We start from the raw sequence: 23805 nt of genomic DNA, 5'->3' as shown, positions 1-23805 counted from the left end.
CGCCGGCGGAATCAGAGACACGGACGCAGGCAGGATCACGCGAAACCAGAATTCCTTCCGGAGAGCAAATCCGTACAGAAGGTCGTGGGGGGAGGGAGAGGACCGGGGGAGGGGGGCCCAGGAAGAGGGAGTTGGGGACACAAGGACAGATGGCCCTGTCCGTCCGGATCTGCTAAGCCACCCCAACCAGCCCCCGTCCCTCCCCCACCCCACCCCGCAGAGATTGATCAATAAATAAAATAATAAATTAATCAATAAATAAAATAGAAAGAGCTCCCCCACCCCTAGCCCCCCTAGAACCACCCCCCGTTGGGCACGGCCCCCTGAGCCCCATCCCTGCAGGGCAAGGCCGGGTTTGTTGTGTCTCCCCCCTCCCTACATACTCATTGGGCCCTATTTACAGATTCACAGTTGGGGGGCAGGGAAGGGGGGTGGAGGGGGCTCCCCTCCTTCCCCAGCCCCCTGGGGTCAGGGCAGAGGGGTCCCGTTGGTGGCCAGGAGCTTCTTGTCCTTAGGGGGGACTCGGCGGGGAGAACTGGTCAGCTCTGGGTCTGGGCGGCCGGGCGGGGGCTGCAGGCTTCGGGGTGGGGTACCGGCAGGCCGGGTCTGTGCCCCGTTCTTCTCGTCTGTGGGGAGGAAGCGGTTTGGCCTCAGTAACCCCAAGGCCACCAAACCCTGGGGAACGTGTGCCAGCAACATTGCGGTGTGGCCAGAGCCCCCATCCCAGAGCTAGAACCCTCCCTTCTAGAAGCTAGAAGGGAGAGGGTTGCCTGGAGGACACACCAGCATCTGGACCTGGCCACCCTAGGACAAGATGCCAGGTGTCCTCGGCCCTCCAGCCCTGTGGCTTTGGAAACTGGGCCAAGTCAGGCCCTTGAGAACAGCCGACCTGACTTCAGGAGACATTCTCAGACTCTGCTCAGGACACTGTTTGCTAGGGGATGGCTTGTAACAGCAGCAAAGATGCCAGTCCCCCAGACCATAGGCAGAGGGCCCCCCTTCCCTTCCGCTACCTTCGTTAGGGGGGTCGCTCCTGGGCAGTGGGGCCCAAGGAAACCTACAGAGGGTTGTCTGGTGTGGGGGGGGCGTCTCAGGTCCTTCCAGTTGGGCCTGCCTGACTGCGGTCACCCTTTTGTGGGGCCTGACTTCCCAGATTAGGGGACTATGGTAGCAACCAGTGGTTGCCACTGGTCATCTAGCAATTTCTATAGGATTTCAAAGAGTACCTGAGGCCCCCTAGCAGAGACAGTCCCCCTTAAGAGACACTGACTGTGCAAGGCCTTGTTGCCATAGCGACCGATAAGGCTCTTTCCCTTCTGGCAGTGGGGGGTGGGAGGTCGCCCCTTGCCCCATTTCCCATTATAAGACACGAGGCGAAGGCCCTGGGGTGCCTGTGGGTCCTGCATCTTTGAGGGTGTGCTCTTTGGAGAAGGCCAGATTGCCTTGGCAGCCAGGTCTGGAGGGGTTCAGGGGGTCTAACCCACCTTCTGGCTCAGGCCAGTGGCGACTAACAAGAGCAGAGTTTCTCTAGCTCCCCACTAGTGACATTTGGGGCCGGGTAACCCCTCGCTGAGGGGGCCGTCCTGTGCACTGTAGGATGTTTCTCAGCGTCCTGGCTTCCAACCCACAAGATGCCAGTAGCATCCCCTCTCCCCCAGGTTGAGACAGACCTTTCCAGACATCGCCAAATGCCCCCTGGGGAACTGCTGAAGGGCCTAATAATGCCCCTGCCAAGATGTCCCATCCTGACGCTGACATCCTTTGAATATTTTCCCTTATAAGGTGAAAGGGACCCTGCGGTTGAGATTACAGTTATAACCCTGACAGCCAGCCCTGATGGCCGAGTGGTTAAAGTTCGGTGCCCTCCGCTTCAGTGGCCCGGGTTTGGGTTTGGTTCCCGGGCACGGAACCACACCTGTCGTCTGTCAGTGGTCATGCTGTGGGTGGCGGCTCACAGAAGAACCAGAGGAGTTACAACTCGAATATACAACCATGCACTGGGGCCTTGGGGAGGGGAAAACAAAAAGGGGAGGATTGGCAACAGATGTTAGCTCAGGGCCAATCTTTCCCAGGAAAGAAACAAAAACAACCCCCCGCCCCAGGTGAAGAGACTTTCTTGGATTATCTGGGTGGGTCCATCTTTATCTCCCAGTCCTTGAAAGAACCTTCGCAGGCTAAGGTCAGGTCAGAGGGGGGATGCGGCCACAGAATGACATCACTGGCCTTGAAGATGGGGGACGGGACCATAAGCAAAGGAAGGCCGGAGGCCTCCAGGAGCAGGAAAGGCAAGGCCAGACTCTCCCCGGGAGCCTCCAGGAGGGAGTGTGGCCCTCTGGACACCTGGATGTAAGCCCAGTGGGGCTATGGGGCCTCTGACCTCCAGGACTGAACAAAAATAAACTGGTGGTGTTTGAACCACTGAGTCTGTGATCATTTGCGACGGTGGACTTGGGAAATGAATCCAGGGGTGAAAGGGGCCCCCCACTGACTACCACTGCTCCCAAGCGGTCCTGACCCTGGGACTCAGTGTTCTCTGGTGACAAGGCCACCCAGGCTCCTACCCTCATCGCTGGGGTCCCGTTTGCCTGCGGCCTGCTCCCTTTCACTGTGGGGCCTATGGGACCCCTATTCCGAGGGGAGGTGGCACCATGTCTCAGGAATGGGGCCGAGCAGGAACTCTCTTCACTTAGGAATTCTGGTGACCCCTGGTTGCTAGGGCAGGTGCACTTTAGAAACAAAGCCTGCCAAGGGGCTCTGTCCCCTGGGTGCTGGGGGATTCCACTCCATCACAAGTGGGGCTGGTGGGCCCAGGGGAGCCCCGTCTCCCTGAGCACAGACCATGCACGCTCCCTGATTACTCGGTTTACGACCGTGGTCAGGGAGGCCTGAGTCCCTGAAAACCAGGCCAGAAAAGGCTGAGCATCTGCAGAGAGGGTTGACAAATAAAAATGGCAAGCAATAGGATATATTGGAGAATATGAGGAAGCCATTTGGTATAAACCTAATTCGGCCTGACCTTGTCTTTCCAAAAGGGCCTGACCGTGGCTGTTGAGCATGCATTGTATATCTGCTTTAGATGTTCCCTATGGCAAGAACAAAGGCCCTTGAGCTAAAGGTGCAACTTCCCTCCCCCTCCCAACATTGGCATCTCCTTAAGGATTAGGCGTCTTTCCTTAGGCTAGAAACTGATTGCTGCGCTCACCTGTGACTGCCCAGCTCGCCCAGCTCGAGACAATAGACTTGCCTCCTGCTACGCCCACCAAGATAGCAGACCCACTACCTGCTGTGTCCATCAAGCGCTGTGCTGACAGGGCAATCTTGTGACTATTGTGGGAGGGACATTTCAATCATATGTGAAATGTCCTGTTTGGGGCTATTAACCACTCTGTACACCTCACTTCTTTGGTGCCCTTTCTTCCTTTGGGAAGAAAGGCCCCGGGCCATGGTCCTCAGATTTCAGCTCAGAATAAACTCACCCAAATTTTCCTTTATAGATTGGTTATGGATTATTTTCGTCGACAGGGTGACCAACCTGTCCCGGCTTTAGCACTGAAAGTCCTGCATCCTGGGAACCTCTCACTCCTGGGCAAACCAGAAGGTCGGTCACCCTCCTCAGAACACAGTTCCGGAACCTCTGTGGGCAGCAAGTTCCACTATCCCGAACACAGAGCCCAGTCATCCTCTTAGGGACCCCTAGAGGTCCCCTCCCTAGGAATGTGGGCTTCTCGGGCTCAGGATGGCCTGGTTCCCACAGAGCTCAGGCCCCAGCCTCTCCAGGAACCAGAGCACAGCACTGCAGGTAAGGCCTCAACACAACAGTGACAACAGCTGCAGCCTCACCCGTAAACCAAACCCGGTAGCGCTTGGTCACCAGGAAGTCTCCCCTCTGCCCACAGCCCCCGCCTCCCACCTGCCAGGGCCTGCACGGAGGGCTGGTCATGAGTGCTCAGCAGCTGTGCCTGGATGGTCTCCACCACTCGCTTGAACCGACGGCTGGGACCTGGAAGGAGCAGAGGAACAGACTGACGTGGGGACAGGGGCAGGGAAGGCCCTCCCGCCCTGTGGATCCTGGTCTCTCCACTCCGCAAGGGACTCTCCTCCCCGCAAGGGACTCTCCTCCTCTTGGTCTCTTGCTCTCAGTTTCCCTCCTTTTTTGGGGACAGGCATAAATCCACAGTTTGCAAATGAGGCTAAGAAAAGTTTTACTTAAAATAACAATGGGTGTTGTTTTGTATTTAAAATGTAAAAAAATAGGGGCCGGCCCAGTGGCGCAGCGGTTAAGTGCGCACGGCACGTTCCACTTCGGTGGCCTGGGGTTCACCAGTTTGGATCCTGGGTGCGGACATGGCACCGCTTGGCATGCCATGCTGTGGTAGGCATCCCACATATAAAGCAGAGGAAGATGGGCACAGATGTTAGCTCAGGGCCAGTCTTCCTCAGCAAAAAGAGGAGGATTGGCAGCAGACGTTAGCTCAAGGCCAATCTTCCTCAAAAAATAAATAAATAAATAAATAAAATGTAAGAAAAATAAATAGGAGGAAAAAAATCTTAAAACTGAGAAAATTCTGCATAGTCTTTAAGGGGAAAGGAAAAAAAAAAAAAAGGTGGCATCATTTATTCTGGTGATGGAACACCCCAGTGTTCCACAGCTGCCTGGCTTAGAAACCCTGGGAGCAAGCTCATCTCTCAGCTGTGATATATTAAGACTGGTGTCAAGGATAGCAAACGGAGGTATCCCTTGCTATCTAAACTCTTGTTATCAGGACTCAGAAATCAAGTAGAATTGGAAGCAAGGCATTTCTGTGGTTTTCATCTCTTGTGCCAGCTCTTGATTGGTTGTGGCTGCTTGGAGTTGCTGAGGCAGGAGCTGAGCTCAGCAGGAAGAAGTGCTGTGATTGATTTGTGATGCCTGCTCTGGGTGCAGCAATGTGGTTTAACAGCACCTCACCATCTGACTTACAGTCTTTTTTTTTTTTAATTCTTTTTTAAAGATTTTATTTTTTCCTTTTTCTCCCCAAAGCCCCCCCGGTACATAGTTGTATATTCTTCATTGTGGGTCCTTCTAGTTGTGGCATGTGGGACGCTGCCTCAGCGTGGTTCGATGAGCAGTGCCATGTCCGCGCCCAGGATTCGAACCAACAAAACACTGGGCCGCCTGCAGCGGAGCGCACAAACTTAACCAATTGGCCACGGGCCCAGCCCCTGACTTATAGTCTTAAAGTAGCAGTAAGAGCTCTGTGCTGTGAGGTCAGGAGGCCTAGGTTGAGCCCCAGCCCTGTCACAGTTTGCAGTGTGACTCTGGTCAAGTCAATGTACTTCTTTAGGACTCAGTTTTCTTGTCTGTAAAATGGGTGATCACTAACACCTCAAAGTCTGTTGGGAAGCTTCTAGGAAACTGCATGTAATGCATGTGGCATGTCATAAATACCTGTTAAGTGTTGAGGAGAGGAGAGGGAAGGTAGGGATGTGGGGGTCTGAGAGGAGGGGGCTCATACAATCAGCACCAGCTGGGCACCACCTCCTCCTCCTCTTGCTGCCCTGCTGGGCTGTTCTCCCATCTCAGCTGTCTCGAGCATCCCAAACACTAGGCTGGGGGCAGTCTAGTCGAGGGAAACTTACCAGAGATGAGAGTAAAGGTGACAGAGTAGATGCCGCCACCACTGCTGCCGTCCCGTCGGGGGGAGGGCTCTGGACCCTCAGAGGAGCTGATGTCCACCTGGAAGCGGACAGGCTTCTGGAAGACGGAGGGGCCGCCGCTGGCCTTGTACTCAGCCCTGAAGCTGGTCTGTGACAGCACACTGTGACTCAGGCTGGGGATCTGAGAGAGGTGGGGGACAAAAGGCAGGGGTGATTCCTGATTCCCGGGAATGGATAAGCAACCCTATAACCAGCTCTGCCCAAGGGACTACAAGTCCCATCAGCCACCAGGGGAAAGAATAACAGAAAAGGCATTGGGAGGCCCCATTGCCCGCTGAGATTTGTAGTTTTCTCTGTCCTAGTATAAACAGTAGCAGAGGAATGGTTGAGCAACTGAATCCCAATGTAACCAGGACTCTGTATCTAGGTGCCAGGCCCAGCCCACAGGACCCAGTGGGTAGCCCTAGAGTCTGCTGGGTAAAGAAGTTCCTTCTGCCAATCTCATCAGACCTGATGGTAGGGAAAGGCAACTCACCAATCCTCATGGGACACTGATAACGTGAGGAACTGTAATTTGGGATCCCATTTACCACTTCCATGTCCCAGGTAAACCTCTCCTGCTTCCCTCGCCCTACAATGACCAAACCAACTCTGAATGGAAAACTACAAATCCCATGACGTGCAGGAGGAAGCCAGGCCAGGGCTGAGGTGGTGGACCCCAGGGGCTGCTGGGATTTGTAGTTCTATAATGGCCAGCATACACGAGGACCCAGACCCCTCACCGACAGGAAGGCATGGACGATGTCCGCTTTGATGCTGCTGAGAGGTTTGTCCTTTAGCACGAGGAATATTTGTTCTTCTTTGTCCAAGGAGATGAAGTTCCCGAACCAAGAGCGTTTTGCCAGCCTGAGTGGGAGGGGATGGTTGGAGGTGGGTCAAGAGGGGGCTAAGGGAACGAATCTCCTCCTCCAGCCCCTCTGTTTCCTTCCCTATCAGACTCACTCTGGAGATGACTCTGGCGTCAAACTGGACATCTCCTCGGCGGTGGGGACTAGGGAGGGGAGAGCATGGTTAACACTTGTCTATCATCCGTGTCCATCACACAGGCCAGCAGTCGACTCCAACCAGGGAGTCTGGACCCCAGCATCTATTTACCTCTCTTTTGGGGTAGCTAAACCCCAAATTTCCGGACGTTCCTTCCAGGGATCCTGTCCCCCACTCCCACGCCCGCCCCAGTTAGACCACGCCCTTTGGGGGTGGGGCTTGTTAGCCATGAGCCGGGAAGATGAACCACACCACCGAAGGGGCTTATCCTTCAGAGGGGGCTCCTCCTCCAGAGCTGGAGGCCCCACCTCGTCTCTCGCCAACGCCTGAATCTCTGCTCACAACCCCATCTTCTCCTAGGATATGGGAGTCGTGGCCCCCTAGCCCTTTCCTACCTGGGACCCTATGTTAGTTCCCTGCCCCCTCCCCACATTAGGACTCAGAAGTCTGTCTCCCAGCCCCTGCGCCCCCATGGACCCCATACCCTGCATCTTGCGTCGGTGAAAGCGAGGGGAGCCCAGGAAGCTGTTGCGGATGGAGTTGAGACGACTCCTCCAGGCGGCTCCCCCGACGCCACCGCCAGGACTTGGGGGCGGCGTTGTCCCTGGGGTCCCAGTGGGGCTGGCCCGGGGCGTGTGCAGGGGCGAGTGCAAGGGCGTTCCCCCGGAGGAGCGCGGGGAGCCTGGGGGGCCAGGCAGGGGTGTGGAGCGGGCACTGGGGGGCGGGGGCTGCTCCCCGGCGCCCCCACCCCTGGGGCCCCGAGAAGGCAGCGTCTGTGTTTTGGAAGTCGGGGAGCCCCCGCCCCGAGCCTCATCTCCAGCCCCGGGCTCCGGTGAGAAGGAAAAGACTGGACTCTGCGGACGAGTGGAGACAGATGAGAGGGCGGACTACATGTCCCAGGAGGCTCTAGGAGCCCCACTCGCAGTTACTCACGAAGGCGGGCCCGATGCATGCTGGAATTTGTAGTCCAATTATTCCCCCTCCCAACCCCCATTGTTGGGACGGCAGGGACTTTTTCTATCATGGTCACCGCTGTAAACCCAGCAGTGACTGGGACACAGTAAGCGCTCAATTAGCTTTTGTTAAATGAATAAATGAACCCTTCAGACACACTGAAAACCCAATCCTATGGAGATGGAAATGGCCAATGACGTAAGCTACTAATGAGGCCTTGGGTCTTTGGCCTCTAGGGACAAGGAGGAGGCAATGTCTCAACACTTCATGGGAATTGTAGTTTCTGCTGCTCATCTTTGCTCCACAGGGTCTTCACCCCCTTACCCCTTCTCAGTTCACTGGGGCCCTGGCCTTACCCTTGGGCTGCTCAGAGGGCTGGAGGACAGACCGGTCGAGGCTCCACTGACACTACGGGATCTGTTTCCGGGATAGATTAAAAAAAAAATCAGGTGGAAGGGTTTCGAAAGGTTCAGATGTCCTCTCTCTTCCATACTCCTTCAAGATGAGGAAATGAGGCCCAGAGAGGGGCGGTGACTTGTCCCAATCACACAGCACCTTTGAGGTGGGATGGAGTTAGAGCTCTGAACTCCCTCCCCACCCAGGACTGTGGATCCCTCTGGAGGAGCAGGGGCTCCCACCTCTGGCTGTGCTGGGCCATCTCCAGGGCCCGTCGGGTGGGCACCGGGGAGCCACCACCCCCACCATCCGTGATGCTTAGAACTTCCATAGACTTCCGCTCTGGCCGCCGCTTCCCATGACGGCTCAGCATGGGGGAATCCACACGCTTCCGAGGTGGGTCTGAGGGCCGAGAGTTTCAACCCAATCAAAAGACAGATTCAACCAGTTGTACATGGCACTCATACAGATGGGGAAACTGAGGCCCAGAGTGGAGAGGAGTTTTGACAAAGGTCACAGAGCAAGTCAGGGAGTGTAATTACAAAAGCTCAGGGCCTGCAGCACATTCCTCCCTCTGGAATCCGGGGTCTGGAGTCCCAGCCCTGCCTTCTCACCAACATCGTTCCGGGGAGGCAGGTCCTGGTCCTCACAGCTGGGATACCGTTCCTTTCGATCCAAAAGCAGATAATAGATCATCTTTTCTTGGTTCTCCCTATTGCGGGGGTGAGTAGGAGGTGGGAGAGGGTTGGGGTCAGAGGTCAGGTGCCAGAGGTAGTTGCTTCCCTTCCCTTTGGCTGTCTGGGGCTCAGTCCACCCAGAGTCTCTATGGTTCCATTTCCCTAGGTATCCATATGGTTGGTTCCTTCGTTTCAGTGTCCATCTCAGCCTCACTTTATTCAGTAATAATAATATCTAAGGTCGGAGCACTCACTATATGTAAGTACTATGTTGAGGTGCGAAGTCTGACCATCCACGAAAACTTTTCAACATTGTTTCTGTCTTTTCCTGCTGGTCCTACCGCCCCCTCTTGGTTCCTCCGGGAACAGCTCCACGTGGGAGCTTTAAGCCACGCCCCATCTAGCGGCCTAGGCGCCACGCCCCGGGGGGGGGGGGGGTCTGCGCGTGAGCGAAGGCCCAGCGCGTCCCCGCCTGACCCGGGAGCTGCGGCATCACGCCCCACGTGGCCAGGGTGTGTTGGGGCTGGGGGTCTTACTCCTCGCTGCGCAGCTCGCGGTGCAGCCGCTCGCGGTCCCTGAAGCAGCCCAGCGAAGCCATGCTCTCCAGGACGTCGGGGTCCAGCTCTCCGTTTGATGGCAGGCTCCGCATGGCCACCCGGCGGCCTGGGGCTGGCTCCAGGCAGGGGTCCGGCTCGTGTTTCCCGCCCCTGGGGCGAGGAGAGAAACATCATAGGGAACCGCGCTTCTGGACTCGAACCCTCTCCTTTATCCGAGACTCAGGCGTCCCAGGCCCCCAGCCCCTCCTCCCTCAGACCCAGGGGTCCAGGCCCCCAGCCCCTCCTCCCTCAGACCCGGGAGTCCAGGCCCCCAGCCCCTCCTCCCTCAGACCCGGGAGTCCAGGCCCCCAGCCCCTCCTCCCTCAGACCCGGGGGTCCAGGCCCCCAGCTCCTCCTCCCTCAGACCCAGGGGTCCAGGCCCCCAGCCCCTCCTCCCTCAGACCCGGGAGTCCAGGCCCCCAGCCCCTCCTCCCTCAGACCCGGGAGTCCAGGCCCCCAGCCCCTCCTCCCTCAGACCCGGGAGTCCAGGCCCCCAGCCCCTCCTCCCTCAGACCCGGGAGTCCAGGCCCCCAGCCCCTCCTCCCTCAGATCCTGGAATCCAGGCCCCCAGCCCCTCCTCCCTCAGACCCGGGAGTCCAGGCCCCCAGCCCCTCCTCCCTCAGACCCGGGAGTCCAGGCCCCCAGCTCCTCCTCCCTCAGACCCGGGAGTCCAGGCCCCCAGCCCCTCCTCCCTCAGACCCGGGAGTCCAGGCCCCCAGCCCCTCCTCCCTCAGACCCGGGAGTCCAGGCCCCCAGCTCCTCCTCCATCAGACCCGGGAGTCCAGGCCCCCAGCTCCTCCTCCCTCAGACCCGGGAGTCCAGGCCTCCAGCCCCTCCTCCCTTAGACCCGGGAGTCCAGGCCTCCAGCCCCTCCTGCCTCAGACCCGGGAGTCCAGATCCCCAGCCCCTCCTCCACCGGTGTCCTCTTCCCCTAGGACCCAGAAGTCCAAGTCTGCGGCCCCTCCTCATTCAGGAACCTCGGCATCCCACCCGCTAGCCGGCTCTCCTGCTTTGGGGGCCCAATATTTGGGCTCCTCTCCCTTCCTCCCCCAGGGACCCAGGTGTCCATTTTCCTCATACTCACAGGTACCAGGGATGTTTCTGAATTTGCTCCAGCTGTGAGGGCGGTGGGTGGTACAGAAGCAGAAGTGAGGTCGTTTGAACACAGCAGGCGCGCAATGAAAGTTGATGGAGTGGCGTTGGGGGTCCCTAACAGTGCCCCCAAACCCCCCCCCACCAAGGGCGGGATGACGGCTCATGTCTCCCCCTAGTGGTGGCGGAGCGCATTGCCCTGCGCACGCGCAGTCGGACTACTCCGGACCGGCCTCGCGAGATTTTCCGCATGCGCAGTGGCATCCTGCCCCATTCCGCTCACCCTCCCGCTGTGGGGGGGTCCATCTCCCCAGTTCGGAGGGACAGGTTTGCAGGAGCCCGGGCTGCGGCTCAACCAGCGACCCCCCTCCTAGCTGACACCCCAGGGACCGACGGACAGGTCCTGGGAATCCATCCTCATGACTGCGCTAGGGATTCTGTCCTCATCATCCACTGTTCCCCCTTCCCAGCCCCTCCTACTCACACTGAGTCTTTTCTCGGGCTCCACTTCGATCATCCCCCTCAGGAGGCTCTGGCAGTCTGGAGGAATGAAGTGGGGCATGTGGAAGACGCCCCGTTTCACCTTCTCCAGCAGCTGGCGGAGGTTGTCATCATCAAAGGGCAGAGCCCCCTGGGTGAGAAATAACCCGACTGCTTATACAGAGCTTACGATATACCAGGCCGGAGTCTAAGCGGCTCACACGCCTTGACACATTTGGTCCTCACGCAAGCACGGGAGGTAGGGAACTATTATCATCTCCACTTTACAGATGGGGAAACTGAGGCACAGAGCTCCGAAGTGGCAGAGCAGGGATTTGGCAATGGTCAGTCTGGCTCCAGCACTGAGGCTGCAGATTGGAGCTGAGGTTGCAGATTGGAGACTGTACCTTTAAACAGGTTTCTCTCCAGACCAGTTTCGGGAGGGGTCATCTTCATTCATTCATTCAACAAAAGGTGAGCATCCGCATGAGTCAGGGATCCAGTAGTGAACAGAACAAGCCCTTGCCCTCCTACAGCTCACACCCCAGGGCGGGAGACACTTGTGAGCAAGCAAACATGAACAGCTAGATAATGATGGAGTGACTGAGGTGACACTGGAGCAGAGAGCTCATGAGGCTGAGTGAGTCTGGTGCAAATCTGGGAGTGTAGGGGGTTGAATGGTGTCCCCCCAAAATTCGTGTCCACCTGGAACCTCAGAATGCAACCCTGGTTGTAAATAGGGTCTCTGCAGGTGTAATTCACTGAGGATCTGGAGATGAAAGCATCCTGGATATAGGGTGGGCCCTAAATCAGTGTCTGGTGTCCTTAGCAGCAGAGGAGAGGAGGACACAGAGAGACACAGAGAGGAAAGTCATGGGAAGACAGAGGCAATGCATCAACAAGCCAAGGAGTGCCCGAGAGGTAAGCAGGTCATGTGGGGCCTCGCGGAGTGGCACGAAGCACAGTGTCTAAGAGCACGGGTGCTGGTGCTGGCTGCCTGGATTAGAATCCTTGCTCTGCTGCTTAGAGCTGCGTGACCTTGGGCACATCCTACCACTTCTCTGAAAATGGCGATGGGTAGAGACAGCACCCACCTCTCAGGACGCTCAGGATCAGATGACAGTCCGGTGCCAGGCACACGGTAAGGACCATCCATGTTGGGTTAGCTGTTGGTACTCATTCAACAACCGATTGTGCCCCTGCTGTCTCCCAGGTTCCAGTCTGGCCACAAGGGACAGAGCAGGGGACCAAACCAGATTCCTGTCCCCATGGGGCTTCGCCTAGAACAGTGCCTGGCACACACGAATTAATAAGCAACGGTTGTTGAGTGAGTAGAAGTTGCACTCTAGTGGGGAAGGCACACAAGAAACACATAGATACATCGGGAGACAGAGTGAGATGGGAGCCCCATTCTAGCAAAGGAGTCAGGGAGGGGCTCTTGGGGGAGGTGACCCTGGACAAAGACTCACAGGGGTGACGGTGTGAGTCTCTGAGGGCTTTTCCAAGTGTGGCAAGTGGCTGGGTACCCCTGGTATCAGAGGCCTGTGGACAGAGAGTGCAGGATGTGGGTGGGGAGATAGGGAGAGGGCGCCCCTGAGTGCCAGTCTGGGGGTCTGGAAGCCTGGGTGTGACTTCTGGCTGCCTGTCACTCTAGTACTGGCCTCAATTTCCTCTCCTGTGTCAAATGGAGATAATGGTCCTGCCAGGCAGGGCTATGGTATGGATTAAAAATCACAGTCATAGAGGCTGGCCTGGTGGCATAGTGGTTAAGTTTGTGCGCTCTGCTTCGGCAGCCTGGGGTTCGCGGGTTTGGATCCCTGGTGTGGACCTACACACTGCTCATCAAGCTACACTGTGGTGGTGTCCCACATACAAAACAGAGGAAGACTGGCAACAGATGTTAGCTCAGGAAGATTGGTCATAAAAACAAGATGGTTAATTCTTGTTATTCACCGGAGTTCTGTTCTAGAAAGTCGCCCCGAACCCTGAATTAGTGAATACTGAACAATTGCTCCTGGATGAAATACAGGGTTAGGTTCCTGTGAGCCTCTGGTCACAACACTGTTGTCAACCGATCAATATATAACCTTATTTTATGTGGGTTTCTGTTTCAAGATCCTGTTACAGACTGCATGTGTGTGTCCTCCCAAAATTCCTGCCAGCCAGGACATGGGCCCTCCACAGACACCAGACCTGCTGGCACCTTGATCTTGGACTTCCAGCCTCCAGAACTGTGAGAAATCAAGGCCTGTTGTTTAAGCCCCTGGTCTGTGGTATTTTTGTTACAGCAGCCCGACCTGAGGAAGCCCTCCGATTTATATATAGTTGACTCGTTAATGTGGGGCTCATGGCCAACAGTGCTGTATCACACTTGAACGGAGCTCATCTAACATGTGTATTTCCTCCGTGTGGTGCAAAACAGGCCTCTTGCGCTGAGGACACAAGACAGCACTTTGGCACTGCGCTTGGGGGCCATTTTAAACAGCAAAGCCACTGACAAAAAGCATAAAAATGCAAAACACGCATGAAGGACACTTATTTACAGGATGCGAGCTGACATGAGGGAAAGAAAGCAGAGTTGTTAAACCTCGGCTGGGAACACGCATGCCAGGGACTCGAATTTTTCTCCACCCTGCGCGGCCGAGAAGGACCTCAAACGCAGCGAGACTGTTTTGATTTTGAGGTTACAGATAAACTTGAGCGAATAGGCGAATCCGCAAATAATGAGAATTGACTGTAATAATGATGATAACCACCACTAAAAATAATTATGGCGGACTAACATGCCGCATTCTGTCGACACCCTCGCAATTACAGGTACTGTAATTACCCCCATTGTGCAGACCAGGAAACTGAGGCTTGGAGCAAGAAAGTGACTTGCTCGCTCCAGGGGGTGGAGCAGGGTTTTGAACTCAGCTGAATGGGCTCCATAACTGCGCTCTGAATCACTGACTGCAGAAGGGCTACAGTCTGGAACGTTCTTAGCTGGCCTCTCAGGCACATGTTCTCCCCATGGGCAGCTGTGAGCACCAGGAAGGCAGCACCTGGTTGGCCTTGTTCCCTTTGGCGTCACTTAGCCCACCTGGTCACACAGCCTCGTGGTGAAGAGGCCAAAGATGGACCCCAGGTCTGCCACTTACCAGCTGTGTGCCTGTGGGCCAGTCGCTTGCCCTCTCTGGGGTTGTTGAGAGAATTACACGAGGCAACGTGCTTGGAGCAGTGCCCAGCATAGAACAAACCACTTATTTATTCATGCTGCACGAGTTCTTGGAGGGCTCATGATGTGGCCACTCTGGGTCGAGATGGTGAGCCAACAGAACAAAACACACAAAGATGGAAGCCCTAGACATAGGCCCTGACCTCAGGGAGCTGATGAAAGAGAAGGGAAGGGAGATGCCACTCAAGGACTTACACAACTAAACGGACAATGATAACGCTGATGATTGCCAGGAAGGAAAGAGCTACTACAGGGGATCTGACCTCTCGGGAGGAGGAAGGAGGGGGCTGGGGGAGGCTTTCTGGAGCAGTGACAATTGAGCTGAGAGCTAAACGAAATCTGGATATTAACTAGATAAGCAACAGGGCTTAGAGGGATGGAAGAGTATTCTAGGCAGAGTGAGGAGCAGGTGCAAAGGCCCTGTGGCAGGAGCTAGGCTGACTTCCCTAGCCTGGTTACATTAGTTATTACAATGTTGCAACACCCTAGAATCAGTTGGTAAACAGCCACTGTCTCAAGCCCTCTAAGGGCTCCTGGCTGCCCCATCCCTTTCCAGGGAGCCCCTGGATGATCTCACAGTTCTGTGACTGAATGGGTACCTCTGGGCACAGAGGAAGTGCTCCAGGATCTTGTTTTGTTGGTTAATACCCTCCACCTTCCTGAGACCAGTTAAATATTTGGGAGACAACCCCTGAGGTGAGGATGGAACTTAACGTTCTGTGCTTCTACCAGGCAGGGTTGTTCTAGAAATGGGGCAGGAGAGGTGAGGGGCGCCTTACCACAAGCAAGGCGAAGAGGATGACTCCGCAGCTCCACATGTCTGCCCGGCGGCCGTCATACTTTTCCCCCTGGAAAGGAGAGGGGCCAGCCATGACATCCATCCCTCTGCCATGCTCCCTCCACCTCCCTTTCCCCCCCACCTGCTCCTCACTCACCTTAATCACCTCTGGACACGCATAGTGGGGGGACCTGAGGGAGAGAGGTGGCTTGAGCCTCTGGCCAGCTTCTGACCCCTCCCTAGACTCAGGAACCCGGGCCCCCTACTCACCCACAGCTGGTCTCCAGGAGGCTGTCCCCCACCTGCAGGGACGCCATGCCGAAGTCTGCGATCCGGATGTTGTTTTTCTCATCCAAAAGCAGGTTCTCGGGCTTCAGGTCTCTGTGGCTGAGACAGGCGGGGGGAGGGGGGGGGGGTCAGGCCTCTGCCCTCCTCCCGGAGGCCTAGGCCCCACTCACTATCTCTCAGAGGGGGCAGGTCTGGAAACTGTTTGTTATGGACAACTTCAAACGTGCCCCAAAGTAGAGAGACGACTCCAAGGAAGCTGCATGCACCCGTCCCCCAGCTTCGCCCATTATCAGCTCAGGGCAAATCTTCCTCAGCTACACCTCTCCATACTCTCACCTTCCTCCACTGGGTTATTCTGTAGGCGACCCCAGACGTCATGTCATTTTATCCACAAATGTCTGAACATGTATGAAGTGAGATTTGTGTGTGTGTGTGTGTGTGTGTGTGTGTGTGTGTGTGTGAGAGGAAGATTTGCCCTGAGCTAACATCCATTGCCAATCTTCCTCTTTTTGCTTGAGGAAGATGATTGGCCCTGAGCTAACATCTGTGCCCATCTTCCTCTCTTTTATGTGGGATGCCGCCACGAGTGGTGCTAGGTCCCTGCCAGGGATCCGAACCTGCGAACCCCGGGCCGCCGAAGCAGAGCACAGGAACTTAACCATTACACCACCGGGCTGGCCCCTGAAGTGACATATTTTGAGGTAAGCAGGGCTGATATTGAGCTGGCTCTTAAAATTTTGAAATATTTCCATACTGAATAATCAAAAAATACTGCCATCCCAAGCCTATTACTGGGCTCTCCCTCAGCACCTCCCCTCTCCCCAGCAGGCCAAACTTCTCAAGATTTAAGGGTTATAGTCTGGGGAAGGTGGGGCCTGAGCAGTCTAGGTATCTGGTGGAAGTGGTAACTGGGTCATACTTGTGGTTAAATATGTTGACTATCGCCCCCTGGAGGTCAGTGTTTTTAACGTCAGTGTTTTGACACCATCTAGTCAACAGGGAGGTGTTGACAATTTAAATAGGCTGCCTTTTCATCACCAAGCTTTACTGCCCGGTCTGAGCCCCTCCACCCTGATCCCCACCCCATCTCCAGTCTCCACCCCAGAGAAGGAGGTGTGCAAACAGATGAGGCTGAAAGATGAGCTGAAGACATCCAATTTGCCCCTAATTAACCACAAAAATGCTGCATATTTAATATCTTATTTTGAGAGTGAAGGCAATTCAATGAGGAAAGGATGATCTTTCCTTATATGGATGGACGTTCACATGCAAAAGAATGAACTTCAACCCTTACCTCACACCATATACAAAAATTAATTGGAAATGGATCCCAGGCCTAAATGCAAGAGCTAAAACTATACAACTTCTAGAAGAAAACATAGGAGGAAGCCTTAGTGACCTTGAGCTGGGCAAAGATTTCTTAAATAGAACAGAAAAAGCATGAGCTGCAAAAGAAACAAAAATCAACAAACTTGAGTTGATCAAAATTTAAAATTTGATTTTCACAAGACATTGTTACAAAAAGGCGAAAGCATGTCACAGACTAGGAGAAAAGAATTGAAAATATACATTTGGTAAAAGATTTGTTCTTAGAATAAATAACTCTTAGGAATTCTTCCTAGAGTTATGCTAGAAGAAAGAACTCAAACTCAAGAGTAAAAGACAATTTAATTAAAAATGGGCAAAGGATCTGAATAGACATTTCTTCAAGGAAGATATACGAATGGCACCTGAAGAGTCCTACATCATTAGCCAAAAGGGAAATGCCAATCAAACCACAGTGAGATCCCACTTCACACTACCCAGATGGGTAGCATCAAAGATAATAACAAGTGTTGGCAAGGATGTACAGAGACTGGAACCCTCAGACTGCTGGTGGGGATGTTGAATGGTGCAGTTGCTTTGGGAAAATGGTCTGTCACTTCCTCCAAAGGCTAAACAGAGAGTTGCCATATGACCCAACAATTCTACTCCTAGGTAAGTACCCAAGAGAACTGAAAATATAGGTACACACCAAAACTCGTACACGAATGTTCACATGTCCTCGTTATTCATGTTAGCCAAAAAGGAGAAACAACCAAAATGTCCATCAACTGGTGAGTGGATAAGCAAAATATGGCATATCCATACAATGGAATATTATTCAGCCATGAAAACAAATGAAGCCCTGATACATGCCAGAACATGGATGAAGCTTGAAAATATTTTGCTAAGTGAAAGAAGCCAGTCATGAAAGACCACATAGTGTATGATTCCATTTATATGAAATGCGCAGAATAGGTAAATCCATAGAAACAAAAAGCAGATTAGTGGCTGTCAGGGGCTGAGGCAGAGGGTGACAGAGAGGTGACTGCTTAGGAGATACAGGGTGTTCATTTTTGGGGTGATGAAAATGTTCCAAAAATACATAGTAGTGATGCACAACATGTGAATATACTAAGAACTACTGAATTGTACACTTTAAAAGGGTGAATTTTATGATATTTGAGTTATATCCATTTTAAAAAAGGGATAAAAGATTTGTTTGGGGCTGCATCACCCTGGCTTCTGGTCAGCCTGCCATGTGTTCCCAAGGGCCTCCCCTCAAGCTGCCCCCTCACCAGATGGAGTAGCTATGGCAGAAGTCCAGCGCCGACACGATCTGGCGGAAGAACTTCCGGGCCTCCTTGGGGGTCAGTCTCCCCTTCTTTACCAGGTAGTCGAACAGCTCACCTCCAGAGACGTGCTCCAGAACCAGGTACCTGGGGGACATGGAGGGGGCAGAGGGCTGGAAGGGGCATGTGGAGGACCAAAGAGCCTGGTCTCCCTCTTGCATCAGTCCCTCAGCCCCAGCACAAGACCTCAATCCCTTTGGCCCCTGGAGGCAGAGAAGCACAATGCCCATGAGTCCCTGGGAGGAGGAGACTCCAATTCCCATTAGCCTCTGGGAAGCTGAAACTCAATTCCCATCAGCCCTGGGCAGTAGAGACTCCCATGTCAACTTCAGGGGTCAACACTTTGACTTATAGTTATCCTCAGGAGATCAGGCAATTCTATTAGCACCTGGGAGTCAAAGATCTCAATTCACATAGGCCCCTAGGAAATAAAGCCCCCTATTCCCATTAGCCTCTGGGAAGCCAACGTTGTCAATCTCATTAGTTTCTGGGATGCAGATGATGGAATTCTCATCTGTTCTTAGGTAATGACCTTTGCGGTGTGCACGAATTCAACTGTCAGCTTCTGTGAGGGAAAAACTACAACTCCCATCAGTCCCTGGGAGGAAGGTACTCCAATTCCCATCAGTTCTTGAGGGGAAGAGATCCTAATTCCCATCAGCCTCTGGGAAGCCAAAATTCAATTCCCATCAGCCCTGGACAGTGAGACTCCCATGTCAACTTCAGGAATATTAATACTTTGAGTTCTAGTTGTTTCAGGAGGTAAGTCAACTCCATTAGCACCTGGAGGACAGAGACCCCCAATTCCCATAGGACCCTGGGAAATAAAGACCCCCCCTCTACTCCCATTAGCCCCTTGAAAGCCAAGCTTCTTATTCCCATAAGCCTTTGGCATGAAGAAACTTGAATTCTTGTTAATTCTTGGCAATAATGGATTGCAGTGTGCACCAATCTAAGTTAACTTCTGAGGTAAAAGACTACAACTCCCATCAGCTCCTGAGAGGTAAAAAACTCCCAACTCCCACAAGTCTCTGGGACATAGAGACTCCTAATACCCATCAGCCACCTGGATTCTAAAGACTCCAAATCCCATCAGGCTCCGGGAGGTTAAAACTCTAATTCCCATCAGCCCCTGGGAAAAAAAACCCCTCAATTTCTAGGAGCTCTTGGAAGGCGGAGATTCCACTGTGAAGCACCAACTCCCAAGGGCACCCCGCTCCCTACACAGATGGTGGAGTGGAAATGATAGTTCCACCAGTGGGTGACAATGGCCCTGCCCTGCCACCACACCTGGGGAAGCCTGAGGACTACAATTCCCATAAGCACCTGGGGCTGGGGCCGCTTCCTGTCTGGGGAAACCCGCCCTAACATCTGATGGGTGTTGGAGTCAGTTCACCCTGGGGACCGTGGTGGGGGCAGGGGGCTGTCCCCTCTCCCACTGCCCAGCCCAGCTGTCTCTTGGGTCACCAGAGTCCAGACAAAGTCCTATTGTGTGGAGCCCGGACAGCTGGACCCCACCCCCATCCTTCCTGGGGGGTAATTGACTTTGAGATAGGACTCAGAACTTCTAAGGAGGCCCATTGTTGGGGTGTCCAGTCATAGCATCCAGAGTTGTGTTGGGGGAGGTAGGGGGTGCTCCAGAGTGGGAGTTTGGGAAGAGGCAGGATTCACCGGGCCTCAGGCTTTGCTGGGCCCATTGCCCTTAGTAAACAGGGGGCATCTGTCCTTAGCAAGTTGGGTCTGGCTGAGGGCACCCGGAGTATCCAGTATGAAGTGCTCCCTGCAGTGCAGTGGGGCAGCACACTGGGGCTGGGGAGGACGGGGGAGGATCAGCCTCTGTCCCCAAGTCAGGACGGCTTAGCTGTCCTGTTGCTGGGGCACATTCGACCCTTAGCGTGAGGCCAGGTCAGTGTGGAAACAAGGAGGATTATGTGTGTGTGCGGGGGTGTCGCTGTGGGGGAAGGGAGTTGGGAAGCGAGTGGGCCTTCAGTGGCCCAGCTGGGAGTGGGCCTCCAGGCCTTGCTTCCGGAAAGGTCCCACCCTAGGAACTTGGGGAGGGCGCATGGGGGGCTGGGTGTCTATAAATACCTACAAATATTTCTTGTTCTCGTAGACGTCGTGGAGCTTGAGGACGTGTGGGTGTTCAATGAGCTTCAGGATGGCGATCTCCCGCTCCACCTGGGGGTTCGGGGGGTGGGACACAGGAACGGAGGTCAGCATGGTCTCCCTCCCTTCCCCCTAGCCCCAAAGGGTACCCTCCACCCCAACACACACACCTTCATCAGCACCGACTCGGATAGCTTCTCCCGGTTCACGATCTTGATGGCGACCTTCTGGCCCGTGATGCAGTGGACCCCGAGTTTAACTAGCCCTGGGGGAGCAGGACTGAAGATGTGGGGTGTGCTCCCAGAGCATGCTCCCCCCCGTGGCTCCTAAGGCCCCCTTGCCACCTCAATTCCTCCTCCTTCCCTTGCTGGCTGTTTAACAGTGGCCCGAATCACCCTGACCTGAACTCCTGGGGGCCGACAGCTGCCATTCCCACAAAATACAATTCTCTTCCCACTCCCTGTTGCCCAATTCTGTTCCTTCTGATTGCCCATCACCCACCGGTCTTCCCCTCCACCGCTGCCCCTTGATTCTCACCCCAATTCTCTGTCCTTCCGGTGTGGCCCTTTCAGCTCCTCTCTCCACATGTTCTTTCCTCACTGTGTCTCCATAGTTTTGTCTCCCCCGGTCTGCCTCCTTCAAACCCCTCTCTCTCGCAACCCATCACTTCTTTGAATTCTCTGCCCTTTAATCTAGAGACTTCATGTCTCCCAAGGAACATAATCTCACCTTTGCCCCCTTCCCAGACCATCCTCCTCCACCTTCTCCCAAACCCTGACCTCTCAATCCCCTTCTTAGATCTGCTTTTAATAGCAGCTGTAGCTGGGAGCATGCACACCCCAAGGGTAAGCCCCAAAGCCACAGACCCAGGATTCTGGGTGCCCAGCGCCTCCTCCCCCAGACCCAGGAGTCCAGGCCACAAACGCCTCCTCCCTCAGACCCAGGATCCAGGCCCCAGCCCCTCCTCCCTCAGACCTGGGAGTCCAGGCCCCCAGCCCCTCCTCCCTCAGACCTGGGAGTCCAGGCCCCCAGCCCCTCCTCCCTCAGACCCAGGATCCAGGCCCCAGCCCCTCCTCCCTCAGATCCTGGAATCCAGGCCCCCAGCCCCTTCTCCCTCAGACCCAGGAGTCCAGGCCCCCAGCCCCTCCTCCCTCAGACCTGGGAGTCCAGGCCCCCAGCCCCTCCTCCCTCAGACCCAGGAGTCCAGGCCCATGGCCTCTTCCTCACCCATAACTCAGGAATTCAGGTCAGCAACACCTTCACACTCTTACCACTAGGATCTGGGAGTCTGACCCTCTCCCCTTCCTACCTCACACCCTGGCCCTCAGCTTCAGAGAGACCCTGGGCCCACTACCGAACCCCCTGCCTAGGACACAGGTGTGTAGCTCCTGCCTCACACCTACCCACCCCCCACCTGGCAGGAAAGAGGCTACACTGGTGGCCAGTGCTTAGCAACAGCAAAAGATGACCCCCCATTCCACAGCCACTCCTGAAGGATCTGCCTCTTGCATCCACCTTTCCACCTCTCCATTCCTGGTCCCCACACTGAGGCAGCATGCTGGAGAAGGGGGAGAATGCTGTAGACCCCATTGTCCCGGCCTCATTCCCCCGTCACCCCTGCGGCCTGCCAGGAGAGCCTGAGGCCCTCTTTGGCCAGAGGACAGTGCAGAGGGAAGCGGCTCCTTGGGGTGCACCCCCATCCCGCCACCTCACCCCAGCCTGCGGCTGTACTGCAGCAAGGAACTCTGCTCCCAGTACTGGCCATCCCGCTGCAGGCTGGCCTCCCTTCCCCACCATGGCCAGGGAGCCCCTCCAACCTCTGCCCCAATGGGGTGGGAGCCTTCTGGCCCCAGACCTCCCCCCAGGAGTCCAGGCCCCCAGCCCCTTCCTCCCCAGGACCCCAGAGTCTGAGTCCTCAACCCCCCATCCTGGGGATTCAGCAGTCTGGACCCCAAGTGCCTTCTCTGTGAGGGACCCAGGGGTCTGGGCAGCCAGCCCCTGCCTTTGAATACCCATGAGTCCCACCCTCCACCCCCCAGCTCCCCTGCCCCCGCCCCAGGTGTCCCCTCTCCTGGCTCACCTGTCTGTCCTTTGCCCAGCGTCTTTTCCAGCCGATAGGGGCCCACATATTGGGCGTGCTGGGGTGGGTGTGGGTGTGGGTGCGGGAGGTGGTAGGCGGGGGAGCCCCCGCCCCCCTCCTTGGCCCCGGACGACATGGTGCCCTTGGTCCCGGCCCGACCGGCCCCCCGGCCGCCCCCCCTGCGGCCAGTCGCCCCGTTTCTCCGGTGGGGGCCGGCGACCGCTCCGTCCCGGCCCCCCCGGCTGCCCCCCACCTCTCCGGGGGTCCCCAGGGGGCTGGGCTGGGCCCCCCCAGTCGGCGGGCCGCGGAGCTGGGGGAGGGGGGGCTGGCCCGGGGGGGTCAGGCCCCGGGAGTCAGCATGGCCCGGGGGGGCTGCGCGGCCCCCCCTCCCCAGCCCGTCTCTGGCCGGCCCCCCCCTTCCTGCGCCTCCCCCCGCCGGGGGGGTCTGAGGTGCGGGCCGGCGGATGCTGCAGGCCGAGGTCCCCCCCGCCCCCCCACGCGCCCTCTCTCCTCCGCCTCCTCCTCCTCTCCGCCTCCCCCCGCCACCTCGTCCTTTCTCTCCGGCACGCTGACATCACCATCCGGGGACTCCGGGCCCTTCCCCAAAGTTAACCCTTTCGGAGGGGGGAGGGGAGCGGGGGCAGGGGGCGGGCCCGGGAGCTGGAGGGATGGAGAGGAGGTGGGAGGATGCAGGGAGGGAGGGAGGGATGCAGGAGGAGAGAGGATGGAGGAGAGAGATGCGGAGCAAATAGACAGGGGCAGAGATGGAGCTACACAAAGGGAGATGAAGTCTGACATAGGGACGGGGAAAAGGAGACAGAGATGGCAAGAGGGATGGAGACACCGAGAGACAGGGTTGGGGCAAGACGGGAGAGGAGGAGTACAGAGATGGGCAGAGACAGGAGAAATTTGTAGCAAAGCACAGACAGGGACAGAGGTGGAGAGAGTCAGAGACGTGGAGAGACAGACAGGCGGGAGAAAGAGGGACAGAGCAAGCCAGAGAAATGGGGGAGAGGCATGGAGAACAGCAGATGCGGTGGAGAGACAGAGATGGGTGAGAGTAAAGAGATGGAGAAAGGAGAAAAGGTGAAAGGGAGAGAGAGAGATGGAGAGACACAGATGGAGAAAGGAGAGATGTTGATGGGGAGAGAGAGAGATGGAGAGACACAGATGGAGAAAGGAGAGATGTTGATGGGGAGAGAGAGAGATGGAGAGACACAGATGGAGAAAGGAGAGATGTTGATGGGGAGAGACAGAGATGGAGAAAGGAGAGATGGTGATGAGGAGAGACAGAGATGGTGATGAGGAGAGACGGAGATGAAGAGACAGAGATAGAAAAAGGAGAGAAAGAGATGGAGGAAGGAGAGATGATGATGAGGAGAGACAGAGATAGAGAGACAGATGGAGAAAAGAGAGAAGGTGATGAGGAGAGACAGAGAGAGCTAGAGAGACACAGATGGAGAAAGGAGAAAAATTATGGGGAGACACAGAGATGGAGAACAGAGAGATGGTGATGATGAGAGACACAGATGGAGAAAATCAGAGATAGAAATGGAGAGAGACAGAAGTGCAGGAAAAGAGAGTGGGAGAGATAGGGAGCTGGGGGAAAATAGAGGCAGAGAGTTATGGAGAAACAGATGGAAGTGAGAGGAACAGAGAAAACAGAATGAGAGATGGGGAGAAACCTAGAGGAATGGAGGGGATGACAGAGAGATACAAAACTTTGGAGAGATGGAGAGATGGGGGATAAAAGTGGATAGAAACAGACAGGGACAGAGAGAGGGAAAGGTGTGAAGGGAGGCCAAT

At 55.5% G+C, this 23805-nt stretch overlaps 1 protein-coding gene across 1 annotated transcript; it reads right to left on the bottom strand.

Moving 5' to 3' along the window:
• Positions 1 to 239: 239 nt before the first annotated feature.
• On the bottom strand, positions 240 to 22280 carry BRSK1 (BR serine/threonine kinase 1). The gene is made up of 19 exons (XM_044759733.2): positions 22000 to 22280; positions 20090 to 20184; positions 19906 to 19991; positions 17760 to 17900; positions 15142 to 15258; positions 15029 to 15062; positions 14873 to 14941; positions 10881 to 11027; positions 10389 to 10420; positions 9245 to 9415; positions 8646 to 8743; positions 8274 to 8433; positions 7992 to 8052; positions 7166 to 7535; positions 6640 to 6688; positions 6420 to 6543; positions 5620 to 5818; positions 3911 to 4000; positions 240 to 626 (listed from the first exon to the last, which is right to left on the bottom strand). The coding sequence occupies exons 1-19, from the start codon at positions 22133 to 22135 to the stop codon at positions 469 to 471; spliced, it is 2337 nt and encodes a 778-aa protein (XP_044615668.1). The 5' UTR covers positions 22136 to 22280; the 3' UTR covers positions 240 to 468.
• Between the last annotated feature and the right edge of the window lie 1525 nt (positions 22281 to 23805).

This window comes from Equus asinus, chromosome 26 (assembly GCF_041296235.1).
Source record: "Equus asinus isolate D_3611 breed Donkey chromosome 26, EquAss-T2T_v2, whole genome shotgun sequence".
NCBI classification, from domain to species: domain Eukaryota; kingdom Metazoa; phylum Chordata; class Mammalia; order Perissodactyla; family Equidae; genus Equus; species Equus asinus.
The sequence above is the reverse complement of the archived record's forward strand: the minus strand, read 5'-3'. Positions and strand labels throughout refer to the sequence as shown.